We start from the raw sequence: 24,014 nt of genomic DNA, 5'->3' as shown, positions 1-24,014 counted from the left end.
TGCTTCATTCCCCGCTGGTTTTATGTACATGAGTCAAATCATTGATTCTTTTTGGTCATTATTGGCGAGGGAGTTATATTGACCCATCCTATCTAATAAAAGTAATATGTAAATTGACCATCACTCCAACACACAAGATGGCTGCCCCGATGTGGTCAAAGATGGCTGCCCCCATGTGGACACAACATGGCCGCCACAAGATGGCCAGAGCGGAGGGCAGATGGGAGGGACCAGGCCTGCAAAGGAGGGCAGTTGGGGGTGATCAAGCCTGCAGGGGAGGGTAATTAGGGGTAACCAGGCCAGCAGAGGAGGGAAGTTGGGGGACACCCAGGCCTGCAGGGGAGGGCAGTTAGGGGCAATCAGGCTGGCAGGGGAGCAGTTAGGCATCAATCAGGCTGGCAGGGGAGTGGTGGGTGATCAGGCTGGCAGGCAGAAGCGGTTAGGGGTAATCAGGAAGGCAGGCGAGCAGTTGGGAGCCAGTAGTCCTGGATTGTGAGAGGGATGTTCGACTGCCCGTTTAGGCCCAATCCCAGTAGGATCGGGCCTAAACGGGCAGTCGGACATCCCTCGAGGGGTCCCAGATTGGAGAGGGTGCAGGCTGGGCTGAGGAACACCCCCCTCCATGCACGAATTTCGTGCACCAGGCATCTAGTGAGGACTATAAGCTTGATAGAATTAATTCTCTGCTGAATAAAGTCAGTGGGCCTGTTTATAAGATAAGGGCCTGGAATGAGGGCCAGGACTAATCTTTAGAGGGTCCGAAGAGTCCTAGACTCTCTATTTTGCCTGGGCTGTCTTAAGCCAGATGTGATGAAGCCACATCGGGATCCCGTCGACCTTGACTGCTGTGGGGGTGGTCCTTTCCAGATAGGAGTCAGTCCTTGTGTGGCAAATTTCTTTACCCAAACAGAGTCACCAGGGTGGAAGGATGGACCGATCAGACATGCTTCTGGACTGCTTTCTGGGTGGACTGTAAAGCCTGTACGAACTTGAGTAAAGATTTCAGCTTTTCTAGATCAGGTTTCCATATAAGCTGGTGAGGTGGGTAGGTCAGGGTTTGGAAGAGTCACTAGAATCTGTAGAGGCCCCACTGGTTTTAGGGCAGCCTCCCGGGCTGCTTTATCTGCAGCCTTGTTCCCTCTTGCTTCTGGGGAATCCCCTTGTCTCACATAGGTAGAGATGGAAAGACTTAATTACATCTGGTAGTGCTAGTTGGCCCATCGTCCTTGCTCTGCTCATATCTGTCTAACTGCCTAATATATTACCTCAAGTATCCTGGCTCTGAATTCTTTTAGGGAAAATGGACGTCGGTGGGCTCTTCTAGCTACTTCCTGCTGAGGCAGGCCAGAGGTTTCTCTCAGAGCCAAGAGATCCTTGCTGTCTGTCAGAGGGACAATGAGGCCTGGGCACAGGAGGAGGTGGGCTTGTGACCTGGTGGAGACAAACTGTAACAAATGGTCTGGTGGAAGGGAAAGAAAACCTTTCAGTTTTAATAACTTCTATTGAAATAGTATTTTTCTCCTTAAAATTACCCCCATGTTTATCAAAAGAGCCAAATCAAGACTAATTTATCTGTTGTATTTAATATGGCCTGATTGTTTGCATAAACAACAAGAATGGTAACTGACTACCTTTGCCGGAATTTCATGATTGAATCTTAATGTGCCCCATAGGGCCAGGAAGCCAAGCCATCCAGCTGCCGTCAGGCCTGCCTGTAGAATCTGCTGAGTTAGGTGAAGTCCTCACCTGTAGTGGCTCTACCCGGGCCCATGCCCTAGGCTTCAAGGCCCATCTCAGCCCTCCTACTCGTCGCGGCTCAGAGTGCGTGGGGGTCCTTCAGGGACTCAGAGGCGCCCTTATTGCTCCCCTTCTACTCTGACCAACCGCCAGTGATGGTAGGGCATGGGCCTGATGCTCCAGCACCAGCTATTTTCAGGGCTACCAAGCAGGATACAGACGTTCTCCATGGCACTCTTATTGACTTCAAGTTTTCAGAGTTCAGGCAGGACTCTTTAAAACGTGATACTCCAGTCAAAGTTTCTGGTTAATGAAACTACTATTGGAAACCGGTCTTACTGAATTTATGCAAAGAAATGTATTGCCATGATTTATTTATTAAGTATTGCCAAATTTTGGAGGAATTATATAAGGAGAAAAATATACTGACCTGCTTTAGATAGAATTTTCCTTGCCAGTCCTTTTTATGGACTTTCCAAAGTAATATTTTCTGAATGTATTATAACAAACAGTAACTGTTAGATTTCTTTTATCAGTCCCTCCCTAAGTACTTTGGAATAACTATTTACCCTCTGTTTCAGGAGGCAGAATGTAAATTATTTACTCTTCCTGGCTTACTGGCCTGTATTATTTGATTTCCTTTCAACATTTCTCTTCTTCTTATTACATACACAACCTTTATAAATTTTACACTTCCAAATTAGCCTTCAAACCTTCTTTCTATGTCCTTTAAAAATGCATAACCATGCCTCAGACCTTCTACTCAATATTTCTTATTCTTTGAAACTTCAATCCTTTAATGATTCCTAAAAAGTAAACAGCCAGAATTTCTTAGATTAACATTTATGACTTAGACCTTCTGTGATAAAACTAAGAGTAGGTAAAAATATTTCTTTTTTGAGAGACAGAGATTTTTAAAACTTAAAGTTCCTTTGCTGAATATTCAGCCACCACCCAAGAAGTGCCCAGTAACCCCACCCTGCCAGGCTCAGACAATGAGATTTTATTTATGTGTATTGGAAGGGTTAAAAAGAAGAAAATGGGGCAGAGGAAGATCCACTGTGTTTTGCAGAAAGCCTTGAGTCCAGCATAGTTCAGATAAGTAAGAAATCAAGGATGCCAGCAGAGTGGGTTGTAGCCAGCAAAATCAACAGAAACTTATCTCTCCCTGCTCTCCCTGCTGACACCCGCCCCTTTTCTGCCTTAGCAGGGGAAATAAGGCAAGCGGTCTGAGATCCTTTATAACCAGGCTTTTTACACTTAAGGAACAGCTGCTCTCCCTCCCAGATTTTCCTCCTTTACTCCAAGGCCCCAGAAGATCTCAAATCCTCCTCTTCCTTCACCACTTCTGATATCTCCAACTATCCCCCTGTCCCCCAGCCTAGGGCTTCTCTATCTCAGCAGGCTGAGAGTGAATTCCACTGCCTCTATCCTTTCTCACACCTGCTCCGGAGCAGTTTTCGGGTCTCTTCCTCCTCCAGAGACCCACTGTAAATCTATGAGGAAGGGCAGGCAGGTCGCAGTTCTCAGGACCACATGATTCTCTGTTTGCTAGCAGGGCTGAAAAAGGCAGCCTAAAAGCAGTTAATTATGACTAATCTTAACCCAACAAGCCTTTGTTTAAACTTCGACCTTTAAATTAACCCTAGAATTCCAAAATTTTAAACTAACACAGCAAAATTATAAATCAAGGAAAAGCAATTAAAAGTTCTCTACTGTCTTCCCCCTAAAGCAGGGTTTGCACTATCTTTCACACAGACTCTTACACTTACATTTATACACCAAACAGTCTCGAGTTTTTTACTTCTACCAGATATTTACTCAGAGTTTAAACAGTCCACCTGATTCCTGATTAATTGTCTGAGGAAGTCCTTGACTTCCGGGGAGGTGATCAAGCTCCCCCTTCTACTCACTCGGAGTGGGCCTGACTGATAGGGCCCCTACCTTACCGATTCTGCTGACAGGTCTAAAAGTGTCCGTCCACTCTCTCCAGATGCCGGCCGGGTCCTAGGCTGAGGACCGGGAGTGCCCAGAGTCCCCTGGTTCAATTCTGCTAAATCAGCAGAGCGGTGCCTCCCAGAGGTCTGTCTGGCTCTCCCGGGCTCCAAACCCGGTCCACCCACCGGAGGCCAGAAGGTCAGCATGTTTGGCCTCCTTCCTGGTCAGGGAACCATTATGTTACAGAAGACCAGAAAAAAACCAAGCCATGCTTAGAGAAAGGGAGTTACATTTTATTAAGGGCAGGGCCAGAGAAAAATGTGCCTTTCAAATTCTGGGCCCCCCACATGGAGGAAACCTTTTCTATTTATACTTTTCCTAGCTCTTTTGTCTCCCAAATTTGGAATGAGACTTCCGGGCCTTCTAGGAAAGAAGGCCTACGTGCTGGGAAGGGGCCATGAGACCATATCTCAAGGCCTGGCCTGGTGTCAGCACTGACAACTCTGTCTGGTGGCATAGTCCACGGCCTCTCTGGAATGGGAGTAGTATTATTTTCCTTATTATTTAAGCAAGCAAGCGTTTATAGAAGCCAAAATAGCAGGGTTAAAATTTCAAACAGCAGTTTTTATGTAAGATAGATGCTTCAGAATAATGTCCTGTTGTGTAAATGTATTACATCTTTTTTCATATTTTGAAAAAAAAGTTTTTATTGATTTTTAGAGAGAGAGGAAGGAAGAGGGAGAAGGGAGCGAGAGAAACATCAATCAGCTGCCTCCCACACACATTTCACTGGGGATTGAGCTGGTAGCACAGGTATGTGCCCTGACCAGGAATTGAACCCAGTGACCTCTTGCTGCATAGGTTGACACTCACCCACTGAGCTACACCAGCCAGGCTGTCCATTCATCTTTTAATTTTATTAATTTTTAAAATATGTTTTTATTGATTTCAGAGAGAGGAAAGAAGAGGGAGAGGGATAGAAACATCAATGATGAGACTCATTGATTAGCTGTCTCCTGCTAGCTCCTTACTGGGGATTGAGCCCACAACCTGGGCTTGTGCCCTGACTGGGAATCGAACCCTGACCTCCTGGTTCACGGGTCGATGCTCAACCACTGGGCAACACTGGCTGGGTTCCATTCATCTTTTTTTTTTTATTATTGTCTAAAGTTTTACGTATGTCTCCTTTTTCCGCACTTGGAAACCCCCCCCCCCCCACAGCTATTCCCACCCCATTCATCTTTTTGTGTACACTTAATTTGTTTCCATATCTTGGCTATTGTGAATAATGCTGTAGTGAACATGGGGAATGCAGGTATCTCTTCAATATCCCGTTTTCATTTCCTTTAAATATAGACCAAGGAATGGAATTGCTGGATCATATGGTAGTTCTATTTTTAATTTTTTGAGGAACCTCCATACTGTTTTCCTTCGTGGCTGCACCAATTTGCTTTCCCATCAGCAGTGCATAAGAGTTCCTTTTCCTCTACACCCTTGCCAACACATACATCTCTTGTCTTCTTGATGACAGCCATCCTAACAGGTGTGGGGTGATATGTCACTGTGGTTTTGACTTGCATTTTGCTGATGATTAGTGATACTGAGCATCTTTTTATGTACCTGTTCACCGTTTGGATGTCTTTGGGAAAATGTATGTCTAGTTTCTCTGCCCATGTTTTAATTGGATTGTTTTTTTTGTGGTTGCTGTTGAATTCTGTGAGTTCTTCATTTGGATATTAACCCCTTATCAGTTACGTAATTTGCAAAAATATTCTCCCGTTCGATAGGTTGCCTCTTCATTTTGTTGGTTGTTTCTTTTGCTGGGTAGAAGCTTTTAAGTTTGATGAGTTTTTTATTTGTTGAATTTGCTTTTGTGTTTATAGTGTTGTATCCAAGAAATCATCGCCAAGACCAATATCAAGGAGCTTATTCCTTATGTTTTCTTTAGAAGTTTTATGGTTTCAAGTCATATGTTTTAAGTCTTTGATACATTTCAAGTTTTTTTTCTTTCTATTTCCATTGGAATTTTGATCTGGATTGCATTGAGTCTAAAGATGGATTTGGATAGTATGGCCATTTTAAACATATTGATTGTTCTGATTCAGGAACATGAGATGTCTTTCCATTTGTGTCTCTTTGATTTCCTTCAACACAGTCTTGTAGTTTTCACCTTATAGATCTTTTACTTCCTTGACTAAATTTATTCCTAGGTAGTTTTTTGGTTTTGGTACTATTGTGAATGGTATCATTTTATTATTTTTCAAATGTTTCGTTTTTACTGGAAAGAAGTGCAACTAGTTTCTGTATGTTGGTTTTATAATATCCTGCAACTTTACTGGAATTCGTTGATTAGTTCCAACAGGTTTTTTATTTATTTTTTAATGGAATCTTTGGGATATTCTACATACAAGAACACATTATCTGCAACTAATGACAATATTACTTTTTCATTTCCAATGTGGTTGCCTTTTCTTTGTCTTGCCTGAGTGCTATACTTAGGACTTCCAGTACTATACTATATAATAAAAGCCTAATATGCTAAGTGTCTGGTCGTCCAGTTGGCTGTTCAATCAATCAATCAAAGTGTAATATGCTAATGATATGCTAAGGCCACTCAACCGCTCACTATGACATGCACTGACCACCAGGGGGCAGATGCTTTGATCGGTAGGTTAGCTTGCTGCTGGGGTCTGGCCGATAGGGACTGAGCGAGACAGGCTGGACATGCCCTGGAGCCCTCCCGAGGTCCCTCCCCACCAGGGGGCAGATGCAGTGAGCCAAGCAGTAAGGAGCAGTGAGCAGTTGGGCGGTAAGGAGCAAGGGGTCCTGGACTGTGAGAGGGTGCAGGCTGGCCTGAGGGACCGCCCCCCAAGTGCATGAATTTCGTGCACCGGGCCTCTAGTCCTATATAATAAAGAAGTAATACGCAAATTGACCATGACTCCAACACACAAAATGGCTGCCCCCATGGGCACCCAAGATGGCCGCCACAAGGTGGCCGGCAGGGGAGGGCAATTGTGGGCGATCAGGCTAGCAGGGGAGGGAAGTTGGGAGGGACCAGGCCTGAAAGGGAGGGCAGTTGGGGGCAATCAGGCCTGCAGGGGAGGGCAGTTAGGGGTGACCGGGCAGGCAGAGGAGGGCAGTTGGGGAGAACCAGGCCTGCAGGGGAGGGCAGTTGGGGGTGACCAGGCCAGCAAGGGAGAGCAGTTAGGGGTGACCAGGCCGGCAGGGGAGGGCAGTTAGGGGTGACCGGGCAGGCAGAGGAGGGCAGTTGGGGAGAACCAGGCCTGCAGGGGAGGGCAGTTGGGGGTGACCAGGCCAGCAAGGGAGAGCAGTTAGGGGCGACCAGGCCGGCAGGGGAGGGCAGTTAGGGGCGACCGCGCCTGCAGGGGAGGGCAGTTGGGGGTGACTAGGCCTGCAGGGGAGGGCAGTTGTGGGGGACCAGGCCTGCAGGGGAGGGCAGTTGGGGGAGACCAGGCTGGCAAGGGAGGACAGTTAGGGGTGACCAGGCCGGCAGGGTCGTGCAGTTAGGAGCAATCAGGCCGGCAGGGGAGCAGTTAGGCGTCAGTCAGGCTGGCAGGGGATTAGTTAGTGGGTGATCAGGCTGGCAGGCAGAATCGGTTAGGGCAATCAGGTAGGCAGGCAGGCAGGCGAGCAGTTAGGAGCCAGCAGTCATGGATTGCGAGAGGGATGTCTAACTTCCTACAGGATCAGGCCTAAACCGGTAGTCGGAAATCCCCTGAGGGGTCCCGTATTGCAAGAGGGTGCTGGCCGGGAGAGGACCTCCCCCCTTTGTGCACGAATTTTGTGTACCAGGCCTCTAGTCCTATATAATAAAAATGCAAATCGACCGAATGGTGGAACATCCGGTCGCTGTGATGCACACTGACCACCAAGGGGCAGATGCTCAACAGGGAGTTGCCCCTGATGGTCAGTGCATTCCCATAGGCGGAGTGCTGCTCAGCCAGAAGCTGGGCTCATGCCTGGCAAGCACAGCTGTTAGTCAGACATCCCCCGAGGGCTCCCAGACTGTGAAAGGATGCAGCCGGGCTGAGGGACCCCTCCTGATGGCACAAATTTCGTACACCAGGTGTCTAGTATTGAATAAAAGTGATGAGAGTGGGCATCCTTATCCTGTTCCTGATCTCCGAGGAAAACTTTTCATTATTTTTTCTTTTGTCACGTACTTTATTTTTAATAATTCTTTACTGTTGGAAGTATTACATATGTCCCCTTTTTTCTCCTCGTTGACCCCCTCTGGCCTGCCCTTGCCCCCCGTTCCAGACTCTCACTGTCTCATTGTCTGTGTTCATGGGCCAGACATATATGCATACAAGGTCCTTGGAAAACCTTTTCATTTTTTATCAGTGAATATGTTAGGTGTGGGTTTGTTGTATATGGCCTTTATTATATTGAGGTGTGTTATATTTTATCAAATGCTTTTTTTCTTGCATATGTTGAGATAATCATGTGGAGTTTTACATTTTTAATAATTTTTAAATATATTTTTGATTTCACAGAGAAAGGGAGAGGGAAAGATAGAAACATCAACGATGAGAGAGAATTATTGATCGGCCGCATTGAGCCTGCAACCTGCAACCCAGGCATATGCCCCGACCAGGAATTGAACCATGACCTCTTGGTTCATAGGTCCACACTCAACCACTGAGCCATGCCAGCCAGGCTGATCATGTGCCTTTTATCTTTCATTCTATTAATGTACTATGTTACACTTAATTGATTTGTATATGTTGATCCATCCTTGCATCCCAGGGTTAAATCTCAGTTGGTCATGTTATAAATTATTTTTAATATGTTCTTGAATTTGGTTTGCTAATATTTTGTTGAGAATTTCATGAGGGCTATTGTGTCCTTATTTGGCTTTGGTTACAGGTTAATGGGTGGTCTTGTAGAGTACGTTTGGAAATGTTCCTCATCTTCAATTTTTTGGAATATTTTGAAAAGGATTGGCATCAGTTCTTTAAATGTTTGGTAGAATGCACCAGTGAAGCTGTCTGGACCTGAGGTTTTCTGTGTTGGGAGGTTTTTTATTACTGATTCAATAAATGTCTTTACTCGTTGTTCTGTTCAGGTTTTCTATATCTTCCTGATTCGGTCTTGGCATTCGGAATGTCCCTTGTTTCTAGGAGTGTTTCCACTTTTTTCCTCAGTTATCTCGGCATATAATTGTTCACAGTAGTCACTTATGATCCCTATATGTTTATGTAGTATCAGTTGTAATGTCTCCTCTTTCAATTCTAATTTTATATATTTGATTTTTTCTTCTTAGTTAGCTAAAGGTTTGTCAATTTTATCTTTTCAGAAAACTAGCTCTTAGGTTTTGTTGATCCTTCTTATTGTTTTTCTGGTCTCTTATTTATTTCCATTCTGCTCTTTATTTTCTTACTTCTGCTAACTCTGGGCTTAATTTGTCCTTATTTTTATTCCTTGGGTTATAAAGTTAGGTTTGAGATCTTCCTAATTTCTTAATATATACATTTATCATTATAAACTTCCCTCTCACAACTACTTTTGCAGCAACCCATAGGTTTTGGTATGTTGTGTTTCCATTTTCCTTTATTCTGAGATTTTAAAGAATTTCCCTTTTGATTTCTTCTTTGACCCATTGGTTTTTCAGAAGTGTGTTGTTTTCTTCCACATATTTGTAGATTTTCCAGTTTTCCTCTTATTGTTGATTACTAATTCTATACCATTGGGGTCAGAAATGTTGAAATGATCTCAATCTTTTTAAATTTGCTAAGGCTTGTTTTGTGTCCTATCATATGATCTATCCTAAAGAATATTTCATGTACACTTGAGGAGAATGTGTATTCTGCTGCTGTTGGATGGATTTTCTATATATGTCTGTTAAATTCATTTGGTCTAAAGTATGGTTCAATTCTAACATTTCCACATTGATTTTTCTGTCTGGATGATCTATCCATTGCAAAGTGGGGTATTGAAATCCTCTACTAGTACAGTGGTCTCTTATCCACAGTTTTGCTTTCCATGAGTTAAAATATATATATTGATTTCAGAGAAGAAGGGAGAGGGAGAGAGAGATAGAAACATCAACGATGAGAGAGAATCATTGATCGGCCACCTCCTGCACACCCACTACTGGGGATCAAGCCTGCAACCCAGGCATGTACCCTGACCAGGAATTGAACCGTGAACTCCTAGTTCTTAGGTGGTTGCTCAACCACTGAGCCACACCAACTGGGCTTCATGGCTTTTTAAATCCCATCTAGCTATTCTGTGCCCTTTGATTGGTGACTCCAATCCATTTACATTAGTTGATTATCTTCTTATATAAGAAAAGCCTAATATGCAAATTGACCGAATGGCGGAATGACCAGTTGCTGTGATGCGCACTGACCACCAGGGGGCAAAGCTCAACGCAGGAGCTGCCCCCTGGTGGTCAGTGTGCTCCAACAGGGGAGCGCCACTTAGCCTGAACCCGGGCTCACAGCTGGCGAGTGCAGTGGTTGGGTGGTAAGGAGTGAGGGGTCCCAGACTGCGAGAGCGCCGGACTGCGAGAGGGATGTCTGACTGCCAGGTTATGCCTGACCCCCGGGAGACTGGGCATAAGCCAGCAGGCGGACATCCCCGAAGGGGTCCCGGACTGCGACAGGGTGCAGGCCAGGCTGAGGGATTCCCTCACCCAGTGCATGAATCTCATGCAACGGGCCTCTAGTCTATACTCATAAAAGGGTAACATGCTAATTAGACCGGGAGACCTTCTGGACGTCCTTCCGGACAAAGCCATGGTGGCGGGTCCGAGGCAGAGGCGGTTAGGGGCGATCAGGCCGGCAGGGGAGGGCAGTTGGGGGCAAGCAGGCCAGCGGGGGGGGGGGGTGGGCAGTTGGGGGCAAGCAAGCCGGCGGGGGCAGGGAGGCGAGCAGGCCAGTAGGGGGGCAGTTGGGGGCGAGCAGGCTGGCAGGCAGGTGAGTGGTTAGGAGCCAGCAGTCCCAGATTGCAAGAGCGATGTCTCACTGCTGGTTTAGACCCGCAGTCGGACATCCCCCGAGGGGTCCCAGATTGGAGAGGGTGCAGGCTGGTCTGAGGAACACCCCACCCATGCACGAATTCGTGCATCAGGCCTCTAGTTTATATATAAGCACTTACTGCCATCTTATTGTTTTCTAGTTGTTTTGTATTTACATTGTTTCTGCTTATCTTTGAAATCAGTGATTTTCCATCATATATACTCTTTTTCCTTTTTTTGTTGTTTCATGAATGTACTCTAGATTTTTGCTTGTGGTTACCATGAAGCTGACATAAGATAGAGATAAAAGTCTGTTTTGTTCTGATAGCAACTATGCTTCCTTTTCCTTTAAAAGGCTCCAATAAAGGGTCCACCCTTTTACTCCTCCCTTTGTGTTTTGGTATTACATTTTACCTATTTTATACTGTGTATTTGTTAATGAATTTTAGTAACTATAGTTATTTTTAATACTTTTGCTTTAACCTTTATACAATAAGTGGTTAATACACCATCCTATTATAGAGTTTCTGTATCTGACTATAAATTTTCACCTTTACTAGTGTGTCTTGTACTTTTGTAAGTTTTTATGTTGCTCATTAGTCTTTTTTTGTTTCAGCTTAAAGGACTACTTTCAGCATTTCTTGTAAGGCAGGTGTAGTAGTAATGAACTTGCTTAGCATTTGTTTATCTGGGAAAGCCTTCATTTCTCCTTCATATCTGAAAAATAATTTTGCCAGATAAAGTATCATTGGCTGGCAGTTCTTATTTTTTAGCACTTTGATTACGTCATTTTGTTCTCTTTTGGCCTTTAGAGTTTAATTTTTTATTACTATTTTAAATTTTTATTTATTGATTAGAGGCCCGATGCACAAAATAAGTGCATAGGTGCAGTCCCTAGGCCTGGCCAGCTATCGAAGCGCAAGCATCTGGTGTGGAAGGGCAGGTCCCAGCTGACCTCTGGGCCCTGGGCAGCACCTGGGCCCCCGCGTGCCCCCTCCCTGAGTCACAGCTCCTGAGTCCCCATGTGGAGATGCAGTGAGCATGGCTGGATGCCGCGGGCTGGGGCTCAGCATGGGCCTCTGGGATGCCCAGCAGCCCCACACAGAAGCCGGGTGGGCAGCGTGCTCTCTCCCAGCTGGCCTCACAGACGGGCTCCTGTGCAAACCCACCGGGCCTGGCTCACCCGGAAGAGGCCGCCCGGGTGCGGGGCGGGCTCCTCGCAGGCGCTTGGCACCTGAGCGCAGGGTCTTCCCCAGTGCGCGAGCCCTGGCATCTAGGCGGAGGGCAGCAGGGGGAGAGTGAGCTCAGTGGATACCTCGCATTCTCACTGCACCTCTGTCCTCATTACCCCCACCCTGGCGCCGCAGGAGGTTGGTCGCTGCCACCAACCCCCAGTTCCCTGTCCCAGCCCAGGGCCCACCACTGATGGGGCAGTCAGGGCCTGCTGACTGCTGGTCGCTGTCTGCAGGGCAATCGGTAAGGACCAGGCCCCCTGCCCGGCTCTCTCAATGCCTGGGAGTCAGGCAGCGGCTCCGCCGCCTGCCGCTGCTGGTCACCGGCAGGGTGATCGGTGGGACAATCAGGCTTCCGCTTGCACCTGCCTTGGCCTGGAGCCGCCTGCTCACCTGCTCCACCATCCGGCTGCTGTCCTGCTCTTGTTGGGGCCCATTGGGGCCTGTAGCGCCCCCACTGCCGCCCGCTGCCAGTGGCATCGCGGACACCCGCCATGTTCTGCGCCGCCCCCTGGTGGTCAGCGCATATCATACTGAGCGGTTGAATTCCTGGTTGAGGGGACAATTTGCATATTAGGCTTTTATTATATAGGATTTTAGAGGAGGGGGAGAGAGAGAGAAAGAGAGAGGCGGGGGGGAGAGAGAGAAACATCAGTTGGTTGCCTCCTGCACATACCCTAACCAGTGATTGAACCTGCAACCTGGGTATGTGCCCTGACTGGAAATTGAACCTGCCACCTTTTGGTGTATGGGACAGCACTCCAACTAACCAAGTTACACCAGCCAGGGCTGCCTTTAGAATTTCTACTGAGAAATCCGCTGCTGGACTAAGGGGTTCCCACATAGGTTATTTCCCGCCCCCCCCCCACCCCCCCCCCCCGCTGCTTTTAGGAGTTTTTCATTATCATTGATTTTTGACAGTTTCATTATGTGTCTTGGAGAAGTTTTTTTGCTTGAGATTGTATGGTGGTAGCTTTGTGGACTTGTATCTCCAAGTCTTTCCCTAGGTTTGAGAAATTCTCAGCTATTATTTTTTAAAATTAAATATTAACTAATTTCTTTAAATAAGCAGTCTGCCCTTCTCCCTTTCTTCTTTGGAAATACCAGTTATTCTAATATTAGCCTAATGGAACCTGACAGCTCTCATTGGCTTTCTTTATACTCTTTTAAACCTTAGTCAATCTCTTCTAACTGTATTATTTCTATTCAGTTGACAGAGTTACAGGCCAACCACTTGTGGAGTAAAAAATCCATGTACAACTTAATTCTGCTGTCCATATAAGTGGATTTTCAAATGTAAATTGAAAATAATGTCCCTTAAACAACTTGGGTTTGAACTGTGCAGGCCGGTGTAGCTTGGTTAGTTGGAAGTTTTATTAGTTGACAGCCTTGGCAAGCTCTTTAACCTCTCTCTCAACTTTGATTTCCTCTCCTACAAAATGGGGATATTAGTCTTTTTTATGGAAAGTGGGTGTAAAATTTAGAAATGATGTAGCACAGAGCTCAAATTGTATAGTTTACTTTGCACCTGTCAGGTGGAGGAATTTGTTCTTTATCCTGTCTGAAGAGCACTCCTCTTATCCCCAGAACCTTACCTACCATCTACCTGTTTGCTAAAGCTAAAAACGTATGTGTACTTCTTGATTCCTTTTTTCTTTTTTAAATATATTTTATTGATATTTTTACAGAGAGGAAGGGAGAGGGATAGAGAGCTAGAAACATCGATGAGAGAGAAACATCGATCAGCTGCCTCCTGCACACCTCCTACTGGGGATGTGCCCGCAACCAAGGTATGTGCCCTTGACCGGAATCGAACCCGGGACCCTTCAGTCCGCAGGCCGACGCTCTATCCACAGAGCCAAACCGGTTTCGGCGATTCCTTTTTTCTTTTATCCTTACCTCCCACTTCCATCAATCCCTAAAGTAATCCTTCTGATGTTATTATCTGAATTAAATAGGTTGAACCATATTGAATTGCTAACATTTGGCAATTTGAGACCTATGAATCAAAGTAGACGCCACACAAGCCTTCTCAAATTCCTACCAGCCTCTGGACTCTACCTCTAGTCTTACCTAGTCTGTTCTCCCCAGAGCTCCCAGCATACATTCTGGTTTTTAACATGTAAATCAGAATCTGGCACTTGCTCAAAACTCTTCAAATTATGAATATTTATAATGGCCTGTTGGCATATAGGAAGAACATATTAGAACTTCAATATATTTTTAAAAGTTAACCTCAGTTTGTGGTAGGATGGCAGTAGTGTGTGTGTATGCTTATTTTATAACATATTGCAAATCTATAATAAAAGGGTAATATGCTAATTAGACCAGACATCCTTCCAGACGAAGCTGGGGCCGGAAGCAGCCCGGGTCCTGGGTGTCGGAGGGAAGCCAGTGCCAGCAGCCGGGGGAAGGAAGGCCTACTCTTGCACAAATTTTCTTGCATCAGGTGTCTAGTATAGTATATGATTGGTTTGTTGATCATGATCTAAAAAATTTATAGACTATAGCTGTTTGGTCTAGATTTTAATTAAATAATAGTTAATTTTTCAAACCAAATTCTATTGTGTCTTATTGGATGCCTCTATTACCTGTTCCTCAGACCTAGTCTCTACCTGAAGTCCTTATCGTTGTCTCCACAATACCTATGGGCTTGTGAGGCTAGTTGAGTACCTATGACTTCCTCCGATTATAAACTCTCAGAGAACAGATACTGTCTTTGTCTTCCTTGGTCACTCAGGACTTCAGTATCTGAATACATATCTCAACTAATGTAATGAACTCGTGTGAATTAGTCAAGAAAAATATTCAGACTTCCTTAATTAATGAGTAACAGCACTTCACAAAAGAAGGATATGAACTAAGTATTTATAATGTTAATTTAAAACTTTCAATTAAATATTAAAACTCTGACAATTATATTCTAACAGGCAATCCATCTCGGAGATCCAAGTCTGTGTCTTCTCGTGACTTATGCAGTTTGGATAAGGGACAAGTAAATCTCTTTATATTTTTATATATTCAAACATGACTCAGGCTTAAAGTCAATTAGTTAACTGACATAAGTTTCTAAATGACTTATAAAGGAGGCTTTTTACTTAACATTGCACATGTTTTCTATATAACACCAAACACCAGTCATAGATCCTGTAATAGTAGAATCTAGCTTTTTGAAGTAAGTTTAAATTTTAGCTGCTTGAAATGTTATTACATGTCCTACAGCAGCAGTCGCCAGCCGGTGGTCCGTGAGGTTGGCGACTGCTGTCCTACAGGACAGCTGAGAGCCTCTTGTCCTTACAGACTGCCACACCCAGGGAGCCCCTTGACTCAGTGGATTTCCCAGATCCTGAATATAAAGAGAAGGATGAAAAAGAGGAAAAAGAAGAAATTCAGGGAGAAATCAGTCATCCTGATGGAAAGGTTAGAATTTTAAAAATATGTATTATAAAAAATAAACATGGGTTAAGATAGAGTTGAAACACTTAGATTACAAAATAATAGATCTTTAAGACTGTTCATAGGGCTTAAAAATGTTAATACCTTGGGGCATGACCTCGGGTTGAATCTTTGGACTTTTCTAAAAATGCTCAATATAATCCGGCAGGTGTGGCTCAGTGGTTGAGTGTTGACCTGTGAACCAGGAGGTTACTTCAATTCCCAATTAGGGCACATGCCCAGAGTTGCGGCTTGATCCCCAGTAGGAAACAAGCAGGAGGCAGCCGAACGATGATTCTCTCTCATCATTGATCTATCTCCCTCCTTCCCTCTCTGAAATCAATAAAAAAAAAAATATTTAAAAAATGCTGAATATACAATATGCATTAGTTGCCATTTCTAGTTTAGAAATGTAGCAAAACAAAGAATAGAGTTCCTTTGTCCAAACCCTTTGTTCTTCCTCAGTACACCGCTAAAAGCCTCAGCCTTCCTGCAGCCTTTCCTGAATGTGTCCTGGACCAGGTACCTCTTTCCATCGTCAGCTTGCAGTTTTCTCCCTGTACCTAGGAAAGATTGTGAGCGTGAAAGCTGCTGCCTGGCTGGGTGATCCAACTTGAAGAGGGAATGAGAAGGGAAGGGATATAAACATAGTGTTACTGGGGAGGTGATAAGGGAATTTTTCCTTGGCTTTATAGAAAACTTACTTTTCCAAATACTCTAATCTGATCCATTTTAATTGAAGTTACTCATAAGGCCAGAGTTCATTGCTAGTCTTGAGGAATGAGGGAAGGACAAAGAACAATTCAAAAGGAAGTAATAGGTAGACTTTTCCTATACAAACTCTGCTTTAGGGAAACAAACTGTTGATGAGGAAAGCTTTTATGTTGTAGAAGAATTCCATTTAATAAATGGAAAGGGAGTGAGAAAATTAAGGAATCATCAAATTTCCACCTCTAATGAAGGAAAGAATCTAGGCAGCAGTCATTAGTGATTTCTGAAACCCTAGGTGAAAGGATGACGGGCTTCATGGCAGACCTGACTGATGCAACCCAGTTAGTGCTGTGGCCATAGAAAGCTCACAGCAGCACCTACAAAGTATTCTTGTCAGAGTAATTCAACTGGAAGTTAATCAAGCCTCTAGATCTAGCTACTAGTCTTTTTAGGAAATATAGGGGCAAAGAGAAACATGTTAGATATACCATCTTGGGGAAGCAATCAGCCAAATCTGGAACGTGGGAAATTTTACCTGTTCAGTGATGCAGTTCCTTCAACAATTGACATAGGGGTGACTGTTGAGATTTAAGACATATCGTGTGGACCGGGTTTTGATTCTGATTCAAATGAACTGTAAAAAGCCTTTTTTGTGAATTTAGGGAAAACCATGTAAATGGTTATATGATGGAATGATAGTTTGTTAGGGGTGATACTGGTTTAGTTATGTTAATAAAAATCCTTTCATTACTGGTACTTATTTTTAAAAAAATATATTTTATTGATTTTTTACAAAGAGGAAGGGAGAGGGAGAGAGAGTCAGAAACATCGATGAGAGAGAAACATCAATCAGCCGCCTCCTGCACTCCCCGCACTGGGATGTGCCCGCAACCAAGATACATGCCCTTGACCGGAATCGATCCTGGGGCCCTTGAGTCTGCAGGCCGACGCTCTATCCACTGAGCCAAACTGGCTAGGGCTACTGGTACTTACTGAAGTGATTATAGGTGGTGTCTGCAGTTTACTTTAAAAAGCTCCACCAAGAAGTTTGTTTGAGGGAATAAGGGAAATAAAGATGGTGATGTGTTGATAAATGAAGTTCATTGTTATGAGTTTATTAACTTTTCTCTCCTTTTGAGAGAATGTTTTTTTATGAAAAAATTTCAAAGTAGGCAATTAGGAATAGAATGAGGGCTATTTTTGTCACATGGTCTCAGGAGGAAATCTTATATTGATAATGTTTTCCTTTTTTTGTAGATTGAGAAGGTTTATAAAGATGGGTGCTGTGTTATATTGTTTCCAAATGGAACTCGAAAAGAAGTGAGTGCAGATGGGAAGACTGTCACTGTCACTTTCTTCAATGGTGATGTAAAGCAGGTCATGCCAGATGAGAGAGTGGTAGGTTTCCTCAGAGCTTGTTTTATCTGTAGTGTAAACATCTATATATGTACAAGGCTAAGCGACTATCGCATCCGAAACAACCGAATGGACAACCAAACAGGCTGTGTGGGGTGACCAGGCCAGCAGGGGGGTTAGTGAGGGGCGACCAAACTACCGAGCAGCAGGCTGCATGGGGCGACCAGGCCCGCAGGGGGTGAGGGGTGACTAAATGACTGAGTAGCAGGCTGCGTGGGGCTATCAGCCCTGCAGGGGGCCAGTTGGGGGTGACCAGACCAGCGGGGGGGGGGCAGTGAGGGGTGACCAGGCCGGCGGGGGGGGGGGGCAGTTGGGGGCAACTACTCCTGCGGGGGGGGGCAGTTGGGGGTGACCAGGCCAGCAGGGGGGCGGGAGGTGCAGTTAGGTGCGATCAGGCAGGCAGTTAGGAGCCAGTGGTCACGGATTGTGAGAGGGACATCCCGAGGGGTCCTGGATTGGAGAGGGTGCAGGCTGGGCTGAGGGGACCCCCCTCCACCCCTGTGCACGAATTTCGTGCACCAGGCCTCTAGTCTCTGAAGAAAAGGCATAGTGACTCTGTGTCTTTACAGATCTACTACTATGCAGCCGCCCAGACCACCCACACCACTTACCCTGAAGGACTAGAAGTCTTGCATTTCTCAAGTGGACAGATAGGTAAAAACTTGCCCTGCCCTCTCCTTATTAAATTCTGCCCTTCCTTTAAAAATAAAATATTTATAGTAACCTTTCTAAAACAGAAAAACACTTCCCAGATGGAAGAAAAGAAATCACATTTCCTGACCAGACTATCAAAAATTTATTTGCTGATGGACAAGAAGAAAGCATTTTCCCAGATGGCACAATTGTCAGAGTACAGCGGTATGATACCTGTTAAATTTATTTCTAGATTTTCTAGTTTTCATGATTCAACTTTTATTACCAATTGAATTTTTAAAATCTTAAAACATTTGGTCATGGCAAATGTTTCCCAGTGGTTAGAGTGTCGGCCTATGCACAGAAGGGTCTGGGATTCTCCTTCTCCTCCCCCACCAGTGCACGAATGTCATGTACCAGGCCTCTAGTAAATAAATAAAATCTTTAAACATTTGTGGAAATCACTGAAAATTTCAGTGAGTTTCGAAGTGAGCAAAGACACAGAGAGCAGATGAGAAGTATTCTCAGCCTTTTGGAGTTAGAACTAGTTTGAGAGAAACATCCTAATATATAAACAAATCCTCGAGACCTAAAAAGACTCTATACAGCACTTTAGGAAAGAAGAATGGCAATTAGTTGTTTATAAACAAATTTGGTGAAATTTGAAAACAGTGAATGAGACCCAGAAGGAAAAGCTGCCCTGACAGTTTTAAGGATAATCCAACAATGGCCACCGTGTTTAAGCCAGACTTTCTCCTCTCACTTATGTTTTCATTTTCTTGACCTTCCTGTCACCTTGTCAGCACTTTTCTCCTCTGGTCACCCTGACCCCATTCTTTAAAGTTAACACCCTTGAATGTCCTGTTTCTAGAAGTTAGAAACTATAACTGACTTCTCAGTCCACAGTAATGAGTATCATGTATCACCATTTTAATTCAAACCATGGTGAAGGTCTGTCAACCTTCTTTTCCTAGAGTGATAGTTAAGCACCCATTAACATGAATACAACTAACACATAGATGCATTGAACTAACTTGAATTCTATGATATAAACTTGCTCCCCCCCAAAAAAAATGTAAAACATGAATTCTTTATCTGGTGTTAGTAAGTAAATAGCAGTTTGTTCCTAAATTGGAGCAAAATCTTATGTGTACATTACACTTCGAATGTTTATGAAAACTCCTTGGACTCATCTCTCCGTTTTCAGGTATTAACTCCTGGCCACCTTTTTTTCACCTGCACTCATATCCCTGTGTGAATGTCCCAGACACACAGTCAACTTGGTATTAACTATTTTCCTTATTCTGCTTCATCACTGGCTTCAGGTCTTGATCATGCCCTTTTCCTTCTCCAGCCTGAAGCAAACACTCAGGTGACTTTTAACTTTGTGTAAAGAATAATGTCAAAACTGAAAGCCATTATTTTAATACAGTGCCTAGTTTTCTTAGAGGAAGAATACATGTTATTAAAAAAAAACAAAAAAAAAAAACCACAAAACCTAGGCATTTTGTGGTGAATACAGCAATTTATTTTTAAAAAGCTTTTTATGGATACATTTAAGTGCTAATCTGATAACTGGAATTATCCCCCTATAGCAGGAATACTGGAAGAATTTGCAAAGAAGGTTTTGTGCAGAGAAAAGGATACAAAATTAAATTCTATTTTAAATTTACAGAGATGGCAGAAAAATCATAGAGTTTAATAATGGCCAGAGAGAACTACACACTGCCCAGTTCAAGAGACGCGAGTATCCAGATGGCACTGTTAAAACTGTCTATGCAAATGGTCATCAAGAAACAAAATACACATCTGGTCGAGTAAGAGTTAAAGACAAGGATGGTAATGTTCTAATGGATACAAAATTGTAATCCTGTGGGTGTGAGTAATCATGAAATAACACTAACTTGATTTCTTGGTAAAAATGTACATTTCTTGTGGATTTTGTGGTTTAATTTATATATATGTAGCGTGTGTGTGTATATATAAATGGAAAAGATTGTTGGAATATAAAATAAAATTTATAGCTTTTCATGTTTGAAATGCACAAGGACAGCTTTCATTTTTAATTCGCCTACTCTGTTAACACCTAAGGAAAGACTATTATTGTTAAAGACTGTATAAACTTTAAAAATAAGTAGGTGCTTTTATTGGTTGGAGATCCTTATAATAAAACAAGTACACCCAGCTGGGTGGTGCAGTTGGTTGGAGCATCATCCCGTACACCAAAAAAGTTGTGGGTTCAATTCCCAGTCAGGGCACATACCTAGATTATGGGTTTGATCCCTGGTTGGGGTGTGTATGGGAAGCAACCTATCAGTTTCTCTCTCTCCCTTCTTCTCTAAAAAATTCAATAAATATATCCTCAGATGAGGATTTTTTAAAAAAAGTACAAGATACACAATATTGCATAGCGTTTCCATTGGACATTAGCCAAAGATCAAGGACTTGTACAGAAAATTTACTGGAGTAAGAATTTTACTAGTCAAAATATTACTAGGTATAATTAGTACAACAATTAAAGCATTTTATCTGTTACAGAGGTTCTTTGTGATGAAATGAGAAAGTAAAACAGGTAAAAGAGTTCATTCTTTGAGTACAGATGAACTGAGTGAAGAGAAAACAGTTATAATGAGGGTGACATTGTAAATGGTCAAAATGTAACACTTGAGACTGGATGGGGGGGCATAGGTGATTGGCTACTGGTGCCTGTATGTTATGACTTACTAGAGGCCTGGTGCACGAATTTGTGCACAGGTGGGGTCCGGCTGACCCGCCCTGATGGGGCCCATTGGGCCGGGCAGGCGGGGGGGGGGGGGGAGGGGGAAGGGCTGCAGGCAGTTGGCTGGCAGGCCCCACCCCCAAACAGGGTGGGAGGAATGGGGGTGGGGCCGGCTGGGGGGGTGAGCCTCGAGCAGTTGGCGGCCAGCCCTGCCCGAATGGGGTGTTGGGGGCTGATCGGAGCCTGGATCAGACTGGTTGGCTGCCACAGTGCCACTGGTTGTTCTGCCATTCCAGTCACTGGGCTTTTATATATATAAATACTAGGGGCTCACTGCACGAATTTGTGCACCTTGAAAGGAACTGTGGACCAAGAGGCTGCTGTGGGCATAGGGCTGAGTCTCGGCCCATCCTCCGTTGCCCCTCTCGCCACGGCCTCTAGTCCCCTGTCTGCTGGCAGCCCTGCTCCCGTCCCTGCCGCTCACACCCACTGATGGCGCAGAGCAATTGGGGCTGGTGCCAGTAGTGGGTGCGAGTGGCGGCTGCTGCCTCAGTTGCCCCTCAGGAGCAAGGGGAGGTGGAGAAGCCCTTGGGTGATTGGGAGCAGCACTGGCTGCCAGCAACAGGTGCAAGGGGTGGCTCCGGCGCCGGCAGTGGGTGCAAGTGGCAGCTCTGGTGCCGGCAGTAGTTGAGAGCTCCAGGCAGGACCGCAGCGCATGGGAACAAAGAATTTTCAGTAACCACCAGAGGCTTGCCCCAATGACAGCGATTGGCGCCCCACCTTGGTTTGGCGCCCCTGCTCACCTGCTCCACCATCCTGTGGCGGCCAATGCCCGCCATTTTCCATGCTCTGCCAACTGCTGCTGATGCCCGCCATGTTCCACGCGTGCCCCCTGGTGGTCAGCGCATGTCATAGTGACCGGTTGTTCAGTTGTTCTGCCGTTTTATCTATTTGCATATTAGCCTTTTATTTATAGGATATAGATAAGACAGTTGGCTGACAGAAGCAAGATCTCCTTGAAGGAAGGGCAAGTCATCTACATGTAAATTTACGTAATTAAAAAAAGGGTCTAGTCAGTGCAGTATGACAATAGTGATGGCAATGACTCAGTAAAAAATCTTTAAAAAATTTTTGTTTCTCACCCAGGGATATGATTATTGATTTTTAGAGAGAGAGAGACATCAATGTGAGAGAGAAACACTGATGAGTTGCTCCCAAATACATCTGACCAACCCACAATCTAGGTATGTGCCCTGACTAGGAATCGAACCCGCAGCCTTTTGGTGTATGGGATGACATTCCAAACAACTGAGCAACCCGGCCAGGGCCGCAATGACTTTTTTTTTTTTTTTAAAGCTTAGTGTATTAATTTCAGGTGATTTAAGAAATTAATATGAAGGTGAAAACTTCTCAAAGAAAATAAAAGATATATTACCTCAAGATAGAGAAGAATTATTTTTTGTTTGTTAATCCTTCACCTGAGGTTCTGGAAGCCAATTCCAGCATGTCAGCAAAGGCTGAATCATCTGGGATGGCTGAAAGGCATTTCCCCAAACCTGAAAGGGATGCATAAATTGATTGCTTGCTGCCAGACAGCTCAGGGCATCTTAATCTACATGTTACTGCCTCCTGTTGGCCAAACACCTGACAGCCAAAGGCAATTTCCCATTCTGACAATGGATTCTGTACCTAACCCTACACTTTGATGTGTATATCTCCACCTTGCCTTAGGACAAATTGTGTTAATAAAAAGCAAGGGGTCCTGAGACAAGGAGAACTTGGTTTCTTCAGCCAAGCTCCTCTGCCCTCCCCCCCAACAATGCCTTTCAAAATTATGTTTCGTCTCTGGACTCTTATTTAATTTATGCACAGCCCCTTCTCCAGATTCCTGAACCCGTCTAGATGCCGGATCAAGACCCACCGGCGATACTGAGGATATTTTTTCTATTGATTTTTAGAGAGAGTGGAAAGCGGGGAGAAAGAAAGAAACATGAATGTGAGAGACACACATCCATTGGTTGGCTCCCACATGCACCCTGATGGGATCAAACCTGCAACCCAGGTATGTGGTCCCTAACCAGGAATTGACCCTTTGGTGTGCTGGCCAATGCTCTAACCACTGAGCACTTGGGCCAGGGGAGAAGGATTTTATTTATTTATTATTTTTTTAAATATATTTTATTGATTTTTTACAGAGAGGAAGGGAGAGGGAGAAAGAGTTAGAAACATAAACGAGAGAGAAACATTGATCAGCTGCCTCCTGCACACCCCCCAACTGGGGATGTGCCCACAACCAAGGTACACGCCCCTAACTGGAATCGAACCTGGGACCCCCGAGTCCATAGGCCGACACCCTATCCACCGAACCAAACTGGCCACGGTAGGGGGAGAAGGATTTTTAAATAAGACATAGAAAGCCACAAAAAAGTGACATAAAGATGCCATAGCCTGCCCAGTGTGGCTCAGTGGTTGAGCATTGACCTATGGAGGTCACCATTTGATTTCCCGTCAGAGCACATGCCCAGGTTGTGGGCTACATGCCCAGTAGAGGGCGTGCAGGAGGCAGCCAGTCAATGTTTCTCTCTCACCATTGATGTTTCTATCTCTTGCTCCCTCTCCCTTATTCTCAAATCAATAAAAATATTTTTTAAAATGCCACAAAAAATAGTATTAAGCCCAGGGGTGGGCAAACTTTTTGACCCGAGGGCCACAATGGGTTCTTAAACTGGACCGGAGGGCCGGAACAAAAGCACGGATGGAGTGTTTGTGTGAACTAATATAAATTCAAAGTAAAGGAGCAGAGGAGAGAGCAAGAGAACCGGATAGAACAGCCGGATCCGGCCCGCGGGCCGTAGTTTGCCCAAGGCTGATTAAGCCACTAACTCGGAAAAGATACATATACTTGACAAAGGATTCAATATCCAGAATGTATAAAGAATCCTACAGATCAGTAAGATAATTACCAACAATTCAATAGAAAAATGGACAAAGGATATGTTAACAAATAATAAACAAGTGACTATAATGGGCTACCTTTTTATACTTGTACCATACACTGCAAATAATTGGCCACAGCATGTGTTGGCAAGGAACTAATGATGGAGTAAACTGGTAAACCCCCTTTTGGGAAGCAATTATCCATGACTTTGTACTACTAATACACTAGAAAACCACTCACATGTACACAAGGGCTCCTACAGAAGAA

General features: G+C 44.4%; 1 protein-coding gene across 3 annotated transcripts in view; it reads left to right on the top strand.

Moving 5' to 3' along the window:
• The window catches only part of CPAP (centrosome assembly and centriole elongation protein), a 90,450-nt gene extending 70,317 nt beyond the window's left edge, over positions 1-20,133 (top strand). For 2 of the 3 annotated variants that reach the window (XM_080662145.1, XM_080662147.1), the window contains 6 exons: positions 14,826-14,890; positions 15,196-15,315; positions 17,299-17,439; positions 18,027-18,111; positions 18,195-18,315; positions 19,766-20,133. In XM_080662145.1, coding sequence (XP_080518271.1) covers positions 14,826-14,890; positions 15,196-15,315; positions 17,299-17,439; positions 18,027-18,111; positions 18,195-18,315; positions 19,766-19,958 — 725 coding nt within the window. In that variant the 3' untranslated portion in view covers positions 19,959-20,133. The remainder of the gene's footprint in view (positions 1-14,825; positions 14,891-15,195; positions 15,316-17,298; positions 17,440-18,026; positions 18,112-18,194; positions 18,316-19,765) is intronic. The other variant, XM_080662146.1, reaches the window with a different exon arrangement.
• Positions 20,134-24,014: the final 3,881 nt, after the last annotated feature.

Source organism: Plecotus auritus, assembly GCF_963455305.1.
Source record: "Plecotus auritus genome assembly, chromosome: 3".
Lineage (NCBI taxonomy): Eukaryota > Metazoa > Chordata > Mammalia > Chiroptera > Vespertilionidae > Plecotus > Plecotus auritus.
Note: the sequence above shows the minus strand (reverse complement) of the source record. Positions and strands in the feature narration are given on the sequence as shown.